The sequence below is a fragment of the Sus scrofa genome, chromosome 13 (genome assembly GCF_000003025.6).
Source record: "Sus scrofa isolate TJ Tabasco breed Duroc chromosome 13, Sscrofa11.1, whole genome shotgun sequence".
NCBI classification, from domain to species: Eukaryota; Metazoa; Chordata; class Mammalia; order Artiodactyla; family Suidae; genus Sus; species Sus scrofa.
In genome coordinates, this window is record NC_010455.5 from 139381798 (window position 1) to 139400641 (window position 18844).

At 37.3% G+C, this 18844-nt stretch overlaps 1 protein-coding gene across 18 annotated transcripts in view; it reads right to left on the reverse strand.

Moving 5' to 3' along the window:
• Positions 1–18844, reverse strand: part of STXBP5L (syntaxin binding protein 5 like) — a 374297-nt gene that overhangs the window by 264867 nt on the left and 90586 nt on the right. For all 18 annotated transcript variants that reach the window (XM_021070284.1, XM_021070287.1, XM_021070297.1 and 15 more), the window contains one exon: positions 9154–9251. In XM_021070284.1, the coding sequence (XP_020925943.1) occupies positions 9154–9251 (98 nt within the window). The remainder of the gene's footprint in view (positions 1–9153; positions 9252–18844) is intronic.

The window sequence follows — 18844 nt, forward strand, 5'->3', positions numbered from 1 at the left end:
TCTTAAAACACTAAAAAGTAGATAAAATTAAACCCAAGGTTAATCATAAGATAGGAAATTAAAAAGATCAAACCAGGAGAAAGATGACAGAGAAGTAAGAGGTCCGGCACACCTTCTCCCACAAACACATCAAAAAAAACCACTTCTACATGTAAAACTACTTGCACAGAACATCAACTGAATGCTGACAGAAGAACTTAAACCTCCAAAAAGGGCAAGAAACTCTTGACATAACTGGATAGAATGAAAGAAAAAAAAAAAAAGAAAGAAACACAGAGAAAAGGAATCAGGATGGGACTAGCATTCCTGAGAGGGAGCTGTGAAGGGGAAAAGGAACCCACCTTCTGGGAAGCCACCTAACTTATGAAGTATCAGCTCAGTTGGCTGGACCTCAAAGTTGCTGAGAAAAGTGCAGCAGCTGGATTGAGAACTGCAAAGCACAGATCATGTGAACCACTAGCCCGGACACCACAGCCTGCGATGCTCGGACAGGGGCTGGGCGCTGAGACTCAGTCTCCGGAGGTCAGTTCTGGGGAGTGGACTGGGAATGGCATGAGGGGCTAAGAAGCAGTGTGCCACAGGTTAAGGAGGGGAATGCCATGGCAGAGAGAATCCAGGAGAATGTCCAGACCCACAGGAGAGGCAAGGCGCCATTGTTGGGGAAGGGAGAGGAGGAGGGGCAGGCCACCACAGGAAACTCCCTGCTCCGGAGAATGCGCATGCCCATGGGCTTAGAGGGCGGGGTGGCTCTGTGGAGGCTACTGACAGTGAGAAGCCTCTTGCTTGTTTAGGGGAGATTAGGAGCTTCTTGTGCAGGCTACCAGTGGCCAGGCAACTATTGTGTGGGCTAAGGGCATAAGGGGGCTAAGTGCAACATGGTGCCTCTCACACAATCCACAGGTGGCAGGGACAGAATGTGGTGGTTATCTCAAAGGTCAGAGGGAGGCTTGGCTTGCCACAACTAGGGGCCTGTGAGTGGGTTCCACCTGCAAACAGTTTACCTCAGGGGTTGGCAAAAAGAAAAAAAGAGGGCACTGCAACCAAGCACCATATCCTGTTGTGCTCACTCCCCTGGGAACACAGCTGCCCTGCAGCTGCCACTGCCAAATGCTCTGGGCAGCACCCAGATACTTGGTCACTGTACCTTTCCAAGACCTTAAAACTAGGAGCAGCTGGTACAGCACCTCTTGTGTGCACTAAGTGGGACAGGATGCTTCTTGCGTGGTCTGCAGGCAGCAGAGGCAAACATCAGCAGTCATCTCTGTTTCCAGAGGTAGGCATGGCCCACTGCAATTGGAGATACATGAACAAAAATCACTTGCAGCCCCATTTACCTAAAGGGCACCATAGAGGAGGGCATTGTGACCAAATACCACCTGTTGGTACTCTTGCACCCCCAGGAACATACCTGCCCTGCTGCTGCCATTCCCAAACGTTCTGGGCAGTACCCATACACCTGATCTATGTCACATCCCAGAATCATGCAACTAGCAGCACCATGTATAGCACCTCATATGTGGACTAAGTGTGATGGGTTGCTTCACGCATGGTCTACAGGTGGCAAGGGCAAATCAATGTAGTTATCACTGACTCTAGAGATAGTCGTGGCCTGCTCCCAACAGGGGTCCCTGAAGAGGCACCACCTGCGGTTCCAATGATCTCAGAGGAAGCACTGCAATCAAACACAAGCTGTTGTTGCTCTCATTCCTCTGGGAACTCACGCACCCTGCTGCCGCTACTGCCAAATGTTTTGGTCACCTTTAAGATCTGCCTAGAGCTCATTACCACTTCCCAGGGCCCTACAACTAGGAATAGCCTGTGCCACCTTCCTTCCTGTTGATAGCCCAAAGACCAGGCACTGACTGCTGGCCCTACCCACTGCCTCCTTCTCCCTGAAAACACACTAAGCATCCAGGATAACAGCCTGCTCACACCAAAAAAAAGAGACAGCAAATATTCAAACTCCCACACCAAAAATAAATAGTAACCGCCCCCAAAATACAAAGGGTTATTCTTGCATAGAAGTAGCCTTACAGGACTACGGTCTGGCTTCCCCAAATTCGCAGAAAAAGAAAAACACAAGCACAATGAAGAAGCTCAGAAACCATTCCCAGTTAAAGGAATAGGAGAATTCACCTAAAGCAATCAACAATGAAACAGACCTCTACAGTCTGACAGACATTGAGTTCAAAAGGGAGATAGCGCAAGAAGAGTTCAGAGCCTCTGGTACCAGAAAATGGCCTTGACAATGACAAAGACCGGGCTGCACAGATGGTTGTATACATTGTATCCTGGAGAGAACTCACCATAACCAGACATCCTCATAGCCCCTGATGTCACACTGCATATTTCTTTCTTATTATCTGCCAACGACTGAATCTGCTGTGACCCCTGGAAAGTGCCAGTAGCTGTGGATTGAATGAGTGAGAGAATGAAGCAGGTCAAGAAGGCACGCTGGGAGCCATCCGCGTATGGCATATGTGGCCAGAAGATATTCCTGCAACACCAACTTGTTCCACGGGAGATGACCCTGCCGGGCTTCCTTCTCCCTTGACCTGGGACATCAAGGGGCAAGTGAGCCGCTCACTGTGGTTAGTGAGAGCTCTAAGATTGACTGCGGTTTATTTTCTTCCAGCTTTGATCATGATTGCTGGTCATACCAGAGAGAGAGACTTGTTTAAGAAGGCTGGGTACCGCATTAAGTGTGTGTTCTTTTCTTCTTTGGGGTAGTTGGAAGGAAGTTAAAGATTGTATCTGCCATTTAGGAGACACATCATTCCCCTTGCCTTTCGACTTGCCCTCTGTTTGGAAGATCTGGGACGTGGATGGAATTTCAGTTTCTGCTCTTGGTGTTGGCCGTGAAATAAATAATTGACCTCAGTGTGGACAAGAAAAAAAAAAAAAAAAAAAAGGGAGATAGTAAAAATACTGAAGGAATTAAGAGAGGATACGAACAGTAATGCAGATTCCCTCAGAAAGGAGCTAGAATATATAAGGAAGAGACAAGATAAACTAGAAAATTCATTTGCATAGATACAAACTGAGCTAAAGGCAATAAAGACAGAATGAATAATGCAGAGAAACGAATTAGTGATGTGGAAGATAGAATAATGGAAGTCACCCAAACAGGACAGCAGACACAAAACCAAATGAAAACACATGAAAGCAATATAAGAGACCTATGGGATAATATAATGTGGGCCAATCTATACATAAAAGGAATTGCAGGAGAAGGAAAAGAAAAGGGGATTGAAAATATATTTGAAGAAATTATGGCTGAAAACTTTCCAAATCTAAAGGACACTGAGATCAAGATACAGGAAGCAAAGAGGGCCCCAAACAGGTTGAACTCGAACAGGTCCACACCAAAAGATATTATAATAAAAATGGTAAAAGTTAAAGATAAAGAGAGGATTCTAAAGGCAGCAAGAGAAAGGCAAAGTGTTAATTATAAGGGAACCTCAATAAGGCTATCAGCTTATTTCTTTACAGAAAACTACAGGCCAGAAGGGAGTGGCGAGATATATTTAAAGTGCTCAAAGGAAAAAAAATTGCAAGCTAGAACACTCTCTTCAGCAAGAATATCATTTAAAATAGAAGGGGAAATAAAGAATTTCTCAAACAAACAAAAGCTGAAAGAATACAGCTAGACGAAACCTACTCTAAAAGAAATACTGAAAAGGCTTCTTTAAATTAAAAAAAAGAGAGAGAGAAAAGAGAAAAAGAATTAGTATGGAGGAAACCAAACTGGAAAGCAGTCCCTTAAATAAGCCAGCATAGAGATCCAAACACGAAGATGTTAAAAAAAAAAAAAAGACATCAAAATCATACAATGTGGGGAAGGAAAGTAAGAAAATATAGATTCTGTTTTTTATTTTAATGAAGTGTTTGAACCTATATGACTATCAGGCAAAAGCAAGCAGATATAGGAAGGGCTTCATGTGCTTAAAAAACAGGACAAGGACAAATCAAAACCAAACATTACATTCACAGACAAGAAAAGTACTCAAGCATAAAATGGAAACCATCCAACCCAGAAAAGAAGAGAAAAATAGAATCAACTGGAAAACAAGGCTTAAAAGGGCAATACATATCTATCAATAATCACCTTAAATGTCAATGGACTGAATGCTCCAATCAAAAGACACAAAGTGGCAGACTGGATAAAAAAGAAAAAACTTCAATCTACTGTCTACAAGAGACTCACATTAGGGCAAAGGACACATATAGACTGAAAGTTAGGGGATAAGAAAAGATATTTCATGCCAATGGACAAGACAGGAAAGCAGGAGTTGCAATACTCACACCAGACAAAATAGACGTAAAAACAAAGGCCATAAAGAAAGACAAAGAAGGACACTATTTAATGGTCAAGGGATCCATTCAAGAAGAGGATATTACAATCATCAATACATATGCCCCTAATATAAGAGCACCCAGGTACCTACAGCAAATACTAACAGACACAAAAGGAGAAACTGATGGGAATACAATCAGAGTGGGAGACTTTAACACCCCACTCACATCAATGGACAGATCCTCTAGACAGAAAATCAATAAGGCAACAGACATACTAAAGGACACAAAGGAAAAGTTAGATTGCATTGGCATTCTCAGGACATTACATCCAAAAATATCAGAATACACATTCTTCTTAAGTGCACATGGAATATTCTCAAGGATTGATCACATACTGGGGCTTGAACCTGACCTCATCAAATTCAAGGGTACAGAAATTATTTCAAGTATCTTCTCTGACCACAATAGCATGAAACTAGAAATCAACCACACAAAAAGAAAGGAGCTACAACTGAGTACATGAAGACTAAACAACATGCTACTGAAAAACCAATGGGTCAATGAGGAAATCAAGAAGGCAATTAAAAAATACCTCAAGATAAGCTGATGCCGGCTTCCTGGTCCTTTCAACTGAGCGATCTCAGGTTTTAGAACGCATCCCAAGAAAATAACGGAAGGGTGCATGAGGAGGTAGGTTAAAAATTGTGATCCTATTGTTTCTAACAACAGCAATGAGGAAACAACCTCGATGTCCAACGATGGAGGGTAACTACATAGAATATGCCCTTTCCTACCAGTGGAAATATTACGTGCATCCATAATAAAAATTATACGAATTTTGTAAAAAAAAAAAAAAAAAAAAAAAAAAAAACCTCAAGACAAATGATAATGAAGACACAACCACATAAAATCTATGGGATGTGGCAAAAGCAGTGCCCAGAGGGAAATTCATAGCAATACAGGCCTTCCTCAAAAAAGAAGAAAAATCTCAAATCAACAACTTAACCCAACACCTAAATTAATTAGAAAAAGAACAAAGAGGAGTTCCCATCGTGGCGCAGTGGTTGACGAATCCAACTAAGAACCATGAGGTTGCGGATTTGATCCCTGGCCTTGCTCAGTGGGTTAAGGATCTGGCATTGCCATGAGCTGTGGTGTAGATTGCAGACGCGGCTTGGATCCTGCATTGCTGTGGCTCTGGCATAGGCTGGTGGCTGTGGCTCCGATTCGACCCCTAGCCTGGGAATCTCCATATACCACTGGAGTGGCCCAAGAAATGGCAAAAAAAAAAAAAAAAAAAAAAAAAAAAAAGGAACAAACCAAACCTCAAGTCAGCAGAAAGAAGGAAATCATAAAGATCAAAGAGGAAATCAATAAAATAGAGATTAAAAAAACAACAGAAGAAATCAATCAAACCAAGAGCTGGTTCTTCGAAAAGGTAAACAAAATTGGCAAACCTCTGGCTAGACTCGCCAAGAAGAGGAGAGAAAAAACCCAAATAAACAAAATAAGAAATGAAAAAGGAAAAATCACAATGGATATTACAGAAATACAAAAAACCATACGAGAACGCTATAAACAATTACATGCCAACAAATTTGACAAGTTAGAAGAAATGGACAACTTTCTAGAGACTTACAGCCTGCCAAAACTGAATCAAGAAGAATTAAATCAACTGAACAGACCGATCATTAGAAATGAAATTGAGTATGTCATAAAAAACACTCCCTACTAATAAAAGTCTAGGACTAGATGGCTTCACAGGTGAATTCTACCAAACATACAAAGAAGAAACCAGACCCATCCTTCTTAAACTCTTTCAAAAGGTTGAAAAAGAAAGAACACTCCCAAAGACATTCTATGATGCCACCATCACCCTAATTCCAAAACCAGACAAAGATACCACCTAAAAAGAAAACTATCAGCCAATACCTTTGATGAATATAGACGCTCAAATTCTCAACAAAATTATAGCCAACCAAATCCAACAACATATCAAAAAGATCGTACACCACGACCAGGTGGGATTCATCCAGGTTCACAAAGAAGGTTCAACATAATGCAAATCAATCAACATCATACACCACATTAACAAAAGAAAAGTCAAAAACCACATGATCATCTCAATAGAAGAGAAAAAGCATCTGACAAAGTCCAACGTCCATTCATGATCAAAACTCTTACCAAAGTGGGTAGACAGAGAACATTCCTTAACATAATTAAAGCCATTTATGACAAACCCAGAGCAAACATAATATTCAGTGGAGAAAAGCTGAACGCTTCCCCACTGAAATCTGGAACAAAACAGGGATGCCCACTCTCACAACTGTTATTCAACACAGTACTGGAAGTCCTAGCCACAGCAATCGGACAAACAAAAAGAAACAAAAGGCATCCAGATAGGAAGAGAAGAGGTAAAACTGTCACTGCATGCAGATGACACAATACTATATATAGAAAAGCTTAAGGACTCAACCCAAAATCTACATGAACTGATCAACAAATGCAGCAAAGTAGCAGGATGTAAAATTAACATTCAGAAATCAGTCGCATTTCAGTATCCTAACAATGAAATATTAGAAAAGGAATACAAAAACACAGTACCATTTAAAATTGCACCCCCCAAAATCAAATACCTGGCAATACACCTGACCAAGGTGGTAAAGGACTTATAAGCCAGGGGTATAGAACTATAAAACATTAATTGAGGAAATTAAAGAAGGCGTAAAGAAATGGAAAGATATGCCATGCTCCTGGGTTGGAAAAATTAAATGTGGTAAAAATGGCCACACTACCCAAAGCAATCTACAGATTCAATGCAATCCCTATCAGATTACCCATGACATTTTTCACAGAACTAGAACAAACAATCCAAAAATACATATGGAACCACAAAAGACCCAGAATTGCCAAAGCAATCCTGAGGAGCAAAAACCAAGCAGGAGGCCTAACTCTCTGAGACCTCAGGCAATATTACAAAGCCACAGTCATCAAGACAGTGTGAAACTGGTACCAAAACAGACAGACAGACCAATGCAACACAATAGAGAACCCAAAAATAAACACAGACACCTACGCTCAAGTAATCTTTGGCAAAGGAGGCAGGAACATAAAATGGGAAAAAGACCACCTTCTCAGCAAGTACTGCTGGGAAACCTGGACAACTGCATGCAAATCAATGAAACTAGAACACACCCTCACACCATGCACAAAAATAAACTCAAAGTGGCTTAAAGACTTAAATAGAAGACAAGACACCATCAAACTCCTGGAAGAGAACATAGGCAAAACACTCTCTGACATCATCTTACAAATGTTTTCTCAGGTCAGTCTCCCAAAGCAACAGATATAAAAGCAAAAACAAACCAATGGGACCTAATCAAACTGACAAGCTTTTGCACAGCAAAGGAAACCAAAAAGAAAACAAAAAGACAGCCTACAGAATGGGAGAAAGTCGGATCAAATGATGCAAAGGACAAGGGCTTAATCTCTAGAATATACATGCAACTTATACAACTCAACAGCAAAAAAGCCAACAACCCAACTGAAAAATGGGCAAAAGACCTGAATAGACATTTCCCCAAGGAAGATGTACAGATGGCCAACAAGCACATGAAAAAATGCTCAACATCCCTGATTATTAGAGAAATGCAAGTCGAAACTACCATGAGATACCACCTCACACCAGTCAGAATGGCCATCATTAATAAGTCCACAAATAACAAGCGCTAGAGGGGGTGTGGAGAAAAGGGAACCCTCCTGCACTGTTGGTGCGAATGTGAGCTGGTACATGTGAGCTGGTACAACCACTATGGACAACAGAATGGAGGTACCCTAGAAAACCATACAGAGAACTACCATATGACCCACCAATCCCACTCTTGGGCATATATCCAGAGAAAACTTTCCTTAAAAAAACACATGCACCCGCATGTTCATTGCAGCACTATTCACAGTAGCCAAGACATGGAAACAACCCAAATGTCCAGTGACAGATGATTGGATTAGGAAGATGTGGTATATATACACAATGGAATACCACTCAGGCATAAGAAAGAACAAAATAATGCCATCTGCAGCCACATGGATGGAACTAGAGACTCTCATCCTGAGTGAAGTTAAGTCAGAAAGAGAAAGACAAATACCATATGATAGCACTTATATCGGGAATCTAATATATGGCACAAATGAACTTTTCCACAGAAAAGAAAATCATGGACTTGTAGAACAGACTTGTAGTTGCCAAGAGGGAGGGAGTGGGAGTGGGGTAGATCGGGAGTTTGGGGTTAACAGATGCAAACTATTGCCTTTGGAATGGATTAGCAATGAGATCTTGCTGTGTAGCACTGGGAACCATGTCTAGTCACTTATGATGGAGCCTGATAATGTGAGAAAATAGAATGTGTACATGCATGTGTACCTGGGTCACCATGCTGTACAGTAGAAAAACAAACTGTATTGGGGAAATAACAGTTAAAAAATAAAATAAAGTAAAATAAAACAAACAAAAGATCAAATCAGGAATCAGTGAAATAAAATAAAGGAAAACAATACAGAAAATCAATGAAACCAAAAGTTGGTTCTTGTGAAAAATTAGTATAGTTTATAAGCTTCTAGCCAGACTAATCAGGGGAAAGGAGGGGATACAAATTACCAGTATCAAGGATTTTTAAAGAGACATTAATACTTACCTCACAGACATTAAAAATATTCCAATATATTTGATGATGTGTGTTATTCATTTCTAAAGAAACAATGAATTTTATTTGGTCATAAATATTTCACTTACCTTAATACTTAAAGAAATTTAATTGGTATTAATATAGCAAATAATAAACCAAAAATTAAGGATACATTCTTATAGCACCTGTTCTTGTCCCAATAGCCAAGATTTTCTGAACTGGATCAAAGGCTAATGCTGTAGGCTGATAAGGAAAACCATGCCGAACTGTCTGAAAGAGAGCAGATAGTAAAAAACAGTCATCAGGGAAACTGCAAGCTACCACCATCCATCAGAATGACTAAAATAATTATTTAATTATTTTTTTAAAAAGTGGAAGTACCCTCATGACTCACTGAGTTAAGGATTAGGCTTTTTCACTGCTGTTTCTCATTGTTGCTGCTGTGATATGCGTTTGATCCCTGGTCCATGAACTTCCACATGCCAAAGGTGCAAAAAACAAAACAGAACAACACTACTACCAAATGTTGTTGGTAGGAATGTAAAATGACATATCCACTTTGGAAAAATGTCTTATGGTTCTTTAAAAACTAAATATTCACCTATCCATGACCTAGAAATTCCATTCCTGTGCATGTACCCAAGAAAATGAAGAGCATACATCCACATAATAATTTATGCAAGTATGCCTATAACAGCTTTATATATAACAACCTAGAAACAGTCCAGGAGCCAAATGAGATCGTCAAAAAGAAAAACTGTGGTTTGTTCATATACTATAATAACACTTAACAATTAAGGGATAAAAACTAATGACAGAAGCATGGATGATTCTCAAAAACATTACACTAAGTAAAAGAAGCAATAGGAGTTCCCATCATGGTGCAGTGGTTAACGAATCCGACTAGGAACCAAGAGGTTGCGGGTTCGGTTCCTGCCCTTGCTCAGTAGGTTAACGATCCAGCGTTGTCGTGAGCTGTGGTGTAAGTTGCAGATGCAGCTCGGATCCAGCATTGCTGTGGCTCTGGCGTAGGCCGGTGGCTGCAGCTCCGATTCAACCCCTAGCCTGGGAACCTCCGTATGTCGCAGGAGCGGCCCAAGAAATAGCAAAAAGACAAAAAAAAAAAAAAAAAAAAAAAAAGAAGCAATAGTACAGATGGCATGATTACATTTATATTAAATTGTAAACAAGGAAAACAAACATGGTGAGAAAAAATGAGAACAGTGGTTTGCTTATTTGAGATGAACTGACTGGAAGGGATATGAAGGAACTTTATTGAATGAGGGTAATTCTATATTTTGATAGAGGTTTGAATTACATATCTATATACATTAGTCAAAACTCATCAAATGGTAAAATAAAATTTGTGATCTCTCTGTAAGTTGTACCTCAAGAAAAGGTTAAGAAAAAAGTATTATAAATGAATATTGAAGTCTAGTTAATGACATCCAATACTGAAATTTTAAAAGGTGAAGTGTACTATCAACTGAAACTTATTTCAAAATGCATCCAAAAAAGTGCTATAGATAGATGGATGGATAGATATGTGATAAAGTACATACAGCAAAATGCTATTTGTCAATCTATGTGCTGAGTGTGTGTGTGTGTGTGTGTGTGTAACAAATGCATATATGAGTGTTCATGTATAATTGTTTCAACTCCTTTGCATGTTTGAAAGCTTTCATAATAACACAATGGGAAAACAGAAAAGAAAAATATAAAGAACTCAGTATCACAAAGGTGATAAGACTAACATTTAATAAAGGAATATGCAGTAATAGGAATTTATTTCAATATGAAATATGCTATAAGAAAATTTAAAAAATAGAAGGTCAGGAAAAGGGGATTTATATCTTATCCAGGCAGATCTTTAGTTCTCCAAGAACTATTTTTTAATGAAAATATTTTTATAATAAAATATTGCATTAATAAATATTCAAAGATGAACAGAATGATAAACTACACCATGTAACTTATCTAAAAACTCATTCCCCAGAGAAAACACAGTAAAGAATTCATGGGATAAACTCCTCATTTTCGTTTAAAGTATATATCAATTTATGCATATGCATATTAACTAATATATAACCAGATCTGTAACCTGTTTTTCTCACTTAAAAATATATCATAGAAATATTTCCACACGCAAAAAAAAAATGCGTAGATGTACCTCAGCCTATTTGAAGGTTGCTAAGTGTGTTATAACATAAATGTACCACAGTGTCCTTAACCAATAAACTACTGTTCTGTAATCTCCAAAGAATTCTCAACTAAGTTAGTAAAAATACTTACTCAGAAACCCATGTTCTAGTCATGATTCTTAACTAAGGTTTTTCCCTTTTGATTCTCAACTGTCTTCATTATTTTGACTTACAAACAAAATTGTCAAGAGGAAGACATTCATAATCTTCATGCAGAGCAATGTGGATAGCAATAATCAGAATATAGTTCCTCTCAAAAGAAAAAAAAAATAGAAGAGATGGGAACACTTCCCAACACATTCCACAGCCAGTATTACTCTGACACTAGAAACAGATATCACAAGAAAAAAAACTAAAGACCACTAACTCTTATTAATATAGGTGTAAAAATCTCCAATAAAATACTAGCAAACTGATTATAGCAACTTGTAACAGGATACACACTATGACTTGGTGGAACTTATCCCCAGAAAACAAGGTTGGTTTAACATAAAAAAATTATTTAATGTAATAGACTATATCACTAGAGCATAGGACAAAAAAAATCACATGGTCACCTCAACAGATGCAGAAAAAAATATTTCAGAAAATCCAATACCCATTCATGTTAAAAAGCAATCAATAGATGAAACTACAGAACTTAATCTGATAAATGGCACGTACAAAAAAACCTACAGCTGACATCATATTATTATTGAAAGAATGAATGCTTTCCATCTAAAATCAGAAATGAAACAAGTATGTCTGCTCTTGTCACTTCCATGTCCTATTCAGGGAAATTAGACATGAAAGAAAAAAAAAAAAGACATCCAGATTTTTAAAAAAGAACTCAAACTATTTGCAGATGACATGATCTTATGTATATAAGCCTATGAAATACACTGAAAAATTATTATTACTAATGAAGAGCAAGATTGTAAAATTAATGTAAAAATATCAGTTTCTATACACTAGCACTGCACAATCCAAAAATGAAACTAAGAGAACAATTTCATTTACAATAACAACAAAAGGAATAAAATACTCAAGAACAAAATGAACAAAAGAAGTGCAAGGATCCAAAACTTATATGCTAAAAACAACAAAACAATGTTGAAACTAAAGACCTAAACAAAAGGAAAGCCTTCCCATATCCACGTATTAAAATATTTAAGACTGTTAAAATGACAATACTTCCCAGACTGATCATGAGAATAAATGTGATCCCTTGAAGGAAGGAAAAGACTAAGAGGACTATGATATGACACAGTGGAGTGGCATAATGGTAACAAAAATGACAAGTTCCTATGAAACCCCATCACACTGTGATAGAAAGGTAAGACTGCTCTATATGCACAAGGATGGCAAAATACCTGCTCATGGAAATGCCACTGGCAATTGAGGTACTGGTACCAGTTTCTCAGCAAGACTTTTATATCTCTTGTAAGAATGAGAAAATCATCATATACAAAGATCTAAAAGACAGTTGATATTAAAATTAAAGAAGAATAAAGCCCAAATATATTCCCACTTTATAAGATATCTGGAAGTAGATATAATAGAAATGTAATGTTAACATCAGTATTTTGAAATTTTATACACTTCTTTTTCTTTAGAGAAATAAAACATTGCTTGTCTTATCAGTAAACAAAGGATGATGTCACAGTCATCACCAACTGCAGCCACCTTTGATGCAGTGAGCCTTGAGGGAACTCAGGAAGGAAACAAAGAATATCTACCGTCTAGCTGCCATCAGACAGCAGTCACTCCAGGTGGTGAGCCCCAAACACATGATACAGTCCCCAGATAGCTAAGAGTACATATCAAAGGAGTGATTTCAGTGAGCATAGACTCTTGCATCTTCCCAAACATAGAAAAGCAGCAAATTCCTCAACTTGAGATTTCTGGTTTTCTTTTATTAACAGTAATCTTTTGTTCCTAGTACCTTTGCTGAAAAACTCCTTTATATCCCTGCTCCCCCCTCACCTCCTTGGAGAAGTTTTTTCAAGGTGACTTGAGATACTGCTTCCCAGGCTTAAGTAGTCATTTTGCCCCAAATAAAACTTAACTCACAACTCTCAAGTTCTGCATTTTTTTAAGTTGGCACATTTTTCATTTTAGTCTTATTTTTATCAAACTCAATCATGTGCATAATTCTATAGGATATATTATGAAAATTAGAAAAAATCTGCACCCTTCCCTCTCCCATTTCCTACTTTCTAGAAGGAACTACTTTTCAATCCTTTTGCAATCTATTTTGGCATTTATCTAATGTGTCCAAAAATAACATTTTTACAGTGCTAAAGTTTCAAAAAAAAAATTATCAGGAGTTTCCATCGTGGCTCAGCAGTAATGAATCCAACTAGTATCCATGAGGACACAGGTTTGATCACTGTCCTCACTCAGTGGGTTAAGGATCCAGTGTTGCTATGACCTGTGGGAAGGTCACAGATGCAGTTCTGATGCCATGTTGCTGTGGCTGTGGCACAGGCCAGCAGCTATAGCTCCAATTCAACCCCTAGCCTGGGAACTTCCATATGCCATAGATGCAGCCCTAAAAAGACTCAACAGAAAAAAAGCCAACAACCCAACTGAAAAATGGGCAAAAGACCTGAATAGACATTTCCCCAAGGAAGATGTACAGATGGCCAACAAGCACATGAAAAAATGCTCAACATCCCTGATTATTAGAGAAATGCAAGTCGAAACTACCATGAGATACCACCTCACACCAGTCAGAATGGCCATCATTAATAAGTCCACAAATAACAAGCGCTAGAGGGGGTGTGGAGAAAAGGGAACCCTCCTGCACTGTTGGTGCGAATGTGAGCTGGTACATGTGAGCTGGTACAACCACTATGGACAACAGAATGGAGGTACCCTAGAAAACCATACAGAGAACTACCATATGACCCACCAATCCCACTCTTGGGCATATATCCAGAGAAAACTTTCCTTAAAAAAACACATGCACCCGCATGTTCATTGCAGCACTATTCACAGTAGCCAAGACATGGAAACAACCCAAATGTCCAGTGACAGATGATTGGATTAGGAAGATGTGGTATATATACACAATGGAATACCACTCAGGCATAAGAAAGAACAAAATAATGCCATCTGCAGCCACATGGATGGAACTAGAGACTCTCATCCTGAGTGAAGTTAAGTCAGAAAGAGAAAGACAAATACCATATGATAGCACTTATATCGGGAATCTAATATATGGCACAAATGAACTTTTCCACAGAAAAGAAAATCATGGACTTGTAGAACAGACTTGTAGTTGCCAAGAGGGAGGGAGTGGGAGTGGGGTAGATCGGGAGTTTGGGGTTAACAGATGCAAACTATTGCCTTTGGAATGGATTAGCAATGAGATCTTGCTGTGTAGCACTGGGAACCATGTCTAGTCACTTATGATGGAGCCTGATAATGTGAGAAAATAGAATGTGTACATGCATGTGTACCTGGGTCACCATGCTGTACAGTAGGAAAAAAAATTGTATTGGGAAAGTTATTTTAAAAATAAAATAAATAAAAAATAAATAAATAAAAATAAGTTTTTTAGAATAATCTGGGAAGTAGGTTTCTGGGCTGGTCCTTAATTTGACTCAAAAAAATTTTTTCTATTCTTATCATTGATTTTTTATTAATTGTTTATTAACACAGTATATATAATTTCAGATTTTTTTAAGCATTATAAAGTAAATATTTATGATTATAGGCACAAAATACTAAATAAGATACTAATCAAATCAAGTAATATATACTAATAATGATAAACCATGACCAAATAACATTTATTCCAGAAATTTATGTACATATACCTCATATTTCATTTGTTGCCAACATATTGCACTCTTTTCCTTTCCTTAACTTAAAGTTTTATAGTCCTCAGCCTTGCAACTGCTGCTACCTCTTGTGAATGCAATTTTTAATTTCTAAGGAGTCTGTAATTCTGATTGGTTGTTTTATTTAGTAACATATTTCTCTGACAATAATATTTAAATTGACATTGCATTTTCAGAAAAATATAAATACTTTTTTAAAATAAAGCCAAAAGAGATCGTCATTAGTACTTTTTCCTTCATAAACGTGGAAGAGAAGATAAAATTTTAATGTATTTTTCTGCTGGGTTTAGACAGACCTTGACTGCCTACTCTCATTTAAATTAATACAAAGACAGCTCAATATTAGGATAGGTATTGACAATCATTAAATCAACAAAACAAGAGAAAGCCTCATGATTAATTATATCAACAGGCTCTGGAAAGTCATTTGATAAAATTCAGCAGTCAATCTAAGTAATTATTTTATGTAAAATAGGGCTAGAGGATAATTACTTATAGATGATAAATATTAACAATAGCAAAAATAAATACAATACAGAAATGTATAGTCATTCCCATTAACATCAGGAAGAAGACATACGTACTAATTATTCTCATTATATTGCAGCTTTTTTTATAAATTCAAGCTAATTTAGTAAGAAATTAAAATAATAAATATATAAATATAGGAAATTAAAAAACAAAATAAACTACTAAAATTTTTTAGAAAGAAAAATATATGGTAAGTTGTCCAGATACAAGGTAAAAAAACAAAAATCAGCAATTTTCCTTCTACTAGAAATAACCAGTTACCAATAAAATTGGGGGAAATTCCCATTTTTATTTTTAGTTGTTAAGTTGAGGTCTGTCAAATTTGTTAAAGTTTAAAAACAGATGTTTTATTCAGTAGCACTGAATAATATATTTTCTAACATATAAAATGGTTAGGGAGGAGTTTCCATTGTGGCTCAGCGAGTTAAGATCCTATCTAGAATCCATGAGGACACAGGTTTGATCCCAGGCCTTGTTCAATGGGTTAAGGATCTGGCATTGCTGCAAGCGGCAGCATAGGTTGCAGATGCATCTTGGATCTGGTGTTGCTGTGGCTTTGGTGTAGGCTGGCAGCTATAGCTCCAGTTCAACTCCTAGCCTGGGAACTTCCATATGTCACAAGTGCGGACCTAAAAATAAAAAATTTAAAATTTAAAAAAAAAATGGTTAGGGAGACAAAATATTTTTCACTAGAGTGGAACACAGTGATTAATAATAACATTATATTCTTACATATCAATGTTATTTAATACTAAAGAAGTTACAACTGTTAGAATCCCATTAGAAATGCAGATCTGATGTAATTAATTTCTGTTGCAGCTATGACAACAAATTCCATCAGAATTTGGTATTCAATAAGCAATTACTTGTTTATACACTTCAAAAACTTTTTCATTATTGTTCTGTCATTTAAGCTGCTAAAAACATCTCTTTTCAAAGTATCTACAAAAAAAAAAACTAGTTTTTTTCTAGAAAAATATATTTATACACAGGAAAAACTGGAAATTTTATTTATACATAGTGATAGACAAATGTCCTAATTATTAGTATTTTTCAAAAATAAAATATTTACTGACATCTCTCAAAGCCCAATGCAAGGTCTCACTCCTACACAAAATATTCACTAAAATTCTAAACCAACACCACAGTCTTGCACTTATTCAAAACTAATAAAGAATGATTATTGCCCTTTGGTCTCCCCAAATAAGTTCTAAACTCCTTTGTGAGTAGGGACCATGCCTTTAATTTGTCCTCTGCACTTAGATTAATGCAATGATTAGATTTTTTTTAAATTTTTTTAAAGAACATCAGTATGATTTGTGCATGCATTCAGTAGTTCCTTTGAAAACTACTATTCTCTTATATTTCTAAGAAAGATGAATAACCGCAACCAAATATTTTTAAGTATTGAAATAAAATCTTTTTCTTTTTTTCTTCTTTTTTTTTTGCTTTTCAGGGCCACACTTGCAGCATATGAAGTTCCCAGGCTAGAGATCAAATCAGAGCTACGGCTGCCAGGCCACACCACAGCCAACAGCAATGCGGGATTCAAACCACATCTGCAACCTGACCCACTGAGCTCAAGGCAAAGCTGGATCCCTGACCCACTGAGCAAAGCAAGGGATTGAACTTGCATCTTCATGGATACTAGTTGGATTAGTTTCTGCTGCATCACAATGGAAACAAAATATTTATCTAGAATAAGTGTAAACCAATACATTTCTCTATTTGGAGCTATTGTCTTAACTTTCCACATTAATGAAAGCACATTTGAGACTTCATTTAAAAGTTGAGTGATTATCATCCTCACCATTTACCCTCTGAGGACCTTTGTGAATTACTGTAACCACATGCAATTACATAATGCTAAGGTGTTGGAACAGAACAACTACCCACCCTTACATAATATATTTAAATATATATACAGTTATTCACATGGGGATATGTTATAGATATCAATGTATCACTAGATCTAACATAAAAGTACACTATTCTTTACTACCTAATTGTATTTCTTCCTATGGTATTATATTGCAAACCACTTGAGGTAAAGATTATGCTATCTCAAGGCTTAAGAACGTTATAGGCATTCAAAAAACTACTAACTTTTATTACAACAGTTTAACACATATAGTGAGTAACTCTGATTCTATATTCACACTGTTAATGTCACCAAAAGAATTCAAGACTTATAATTAAGATAATTCATGTAAATGTCTTTATAAACAAGCAGTCTATGTAAATATAAGCTTATAGTACTTAATAGAAAGGTGTTCTTTCAAAATATTAGGGAATCAAGTTCAAATTAAATGAATTTTATCTTCTCTCATACCATCTCATTATTTCTCATACAATATAAACTTCTCTCATAATATCATATAGGTATGCTAAAATATACCTTCAAAAAACACACCAAATAATAGATGGACAGGCTTAATTCTCACTACTGAAAAGTATAGAGATATACATATAAATATGTACTGACATAAATAATATGAATACACACACTCTAATGACATGAAGTAACTATGGGTATACCCAAAAGGTATCCAATTCTATCATCTTTACCATTCAAAAAAGGACACAACTAGAGTGTAGAACAGTTTTTAATGTGGCCAGATTGTCCTCTCTAAAGTACTTCCACTATTTGTTTGTTTTTCCTTCCACAAGACTCATTTTTATCTTTTTAGGTGATTTTTACCATCTCACTTGTATATTTTCTCTGTACTCTGAGCCCTATTAACAGACTTACGTCTTCAATATCCTTGCTTCAATCTATCACACACCCTGACTACATCATTCTTCCCTCTCTTTCAACTGACCATCACAATTAATATCATCGGCCTCAAATTAACACATCCTCATCAAACACTTCCAGACCTCTTTTTTTTTTTTTTTTTTGTCTTTTTTTTTTGTTGTTGTTGTTGTTGTTGTTGCTATTTCTTGGGCCGCTCCCGCGGCATATGGAGGTTCCCAGGGTAGGGGTCTAATCGGAGCCGCAGCCATAGCCTACGCCAGAGCCACAGCAACACGGGATCCGAGCCGCGTCTGCAACCTACACCACAGCTCACGGCAACGCCGGATCGTTAACCCACTGAGCAAGGGCAGGGACCAAACCCGCAACCTCATGGTTCCTAGTCGGATTCGTTAACCACTGCGCCACAACGGGAACTCCCCCAGACCTCTTTTAAGAACCCAAAATTGACATTCTATTTACTCACAGTATCTTTCCTATCATCACTTCCATTCCATCTTACTATTCTAGCACTTCCACTCAAACCCTCCTATTTATCTGAAACCC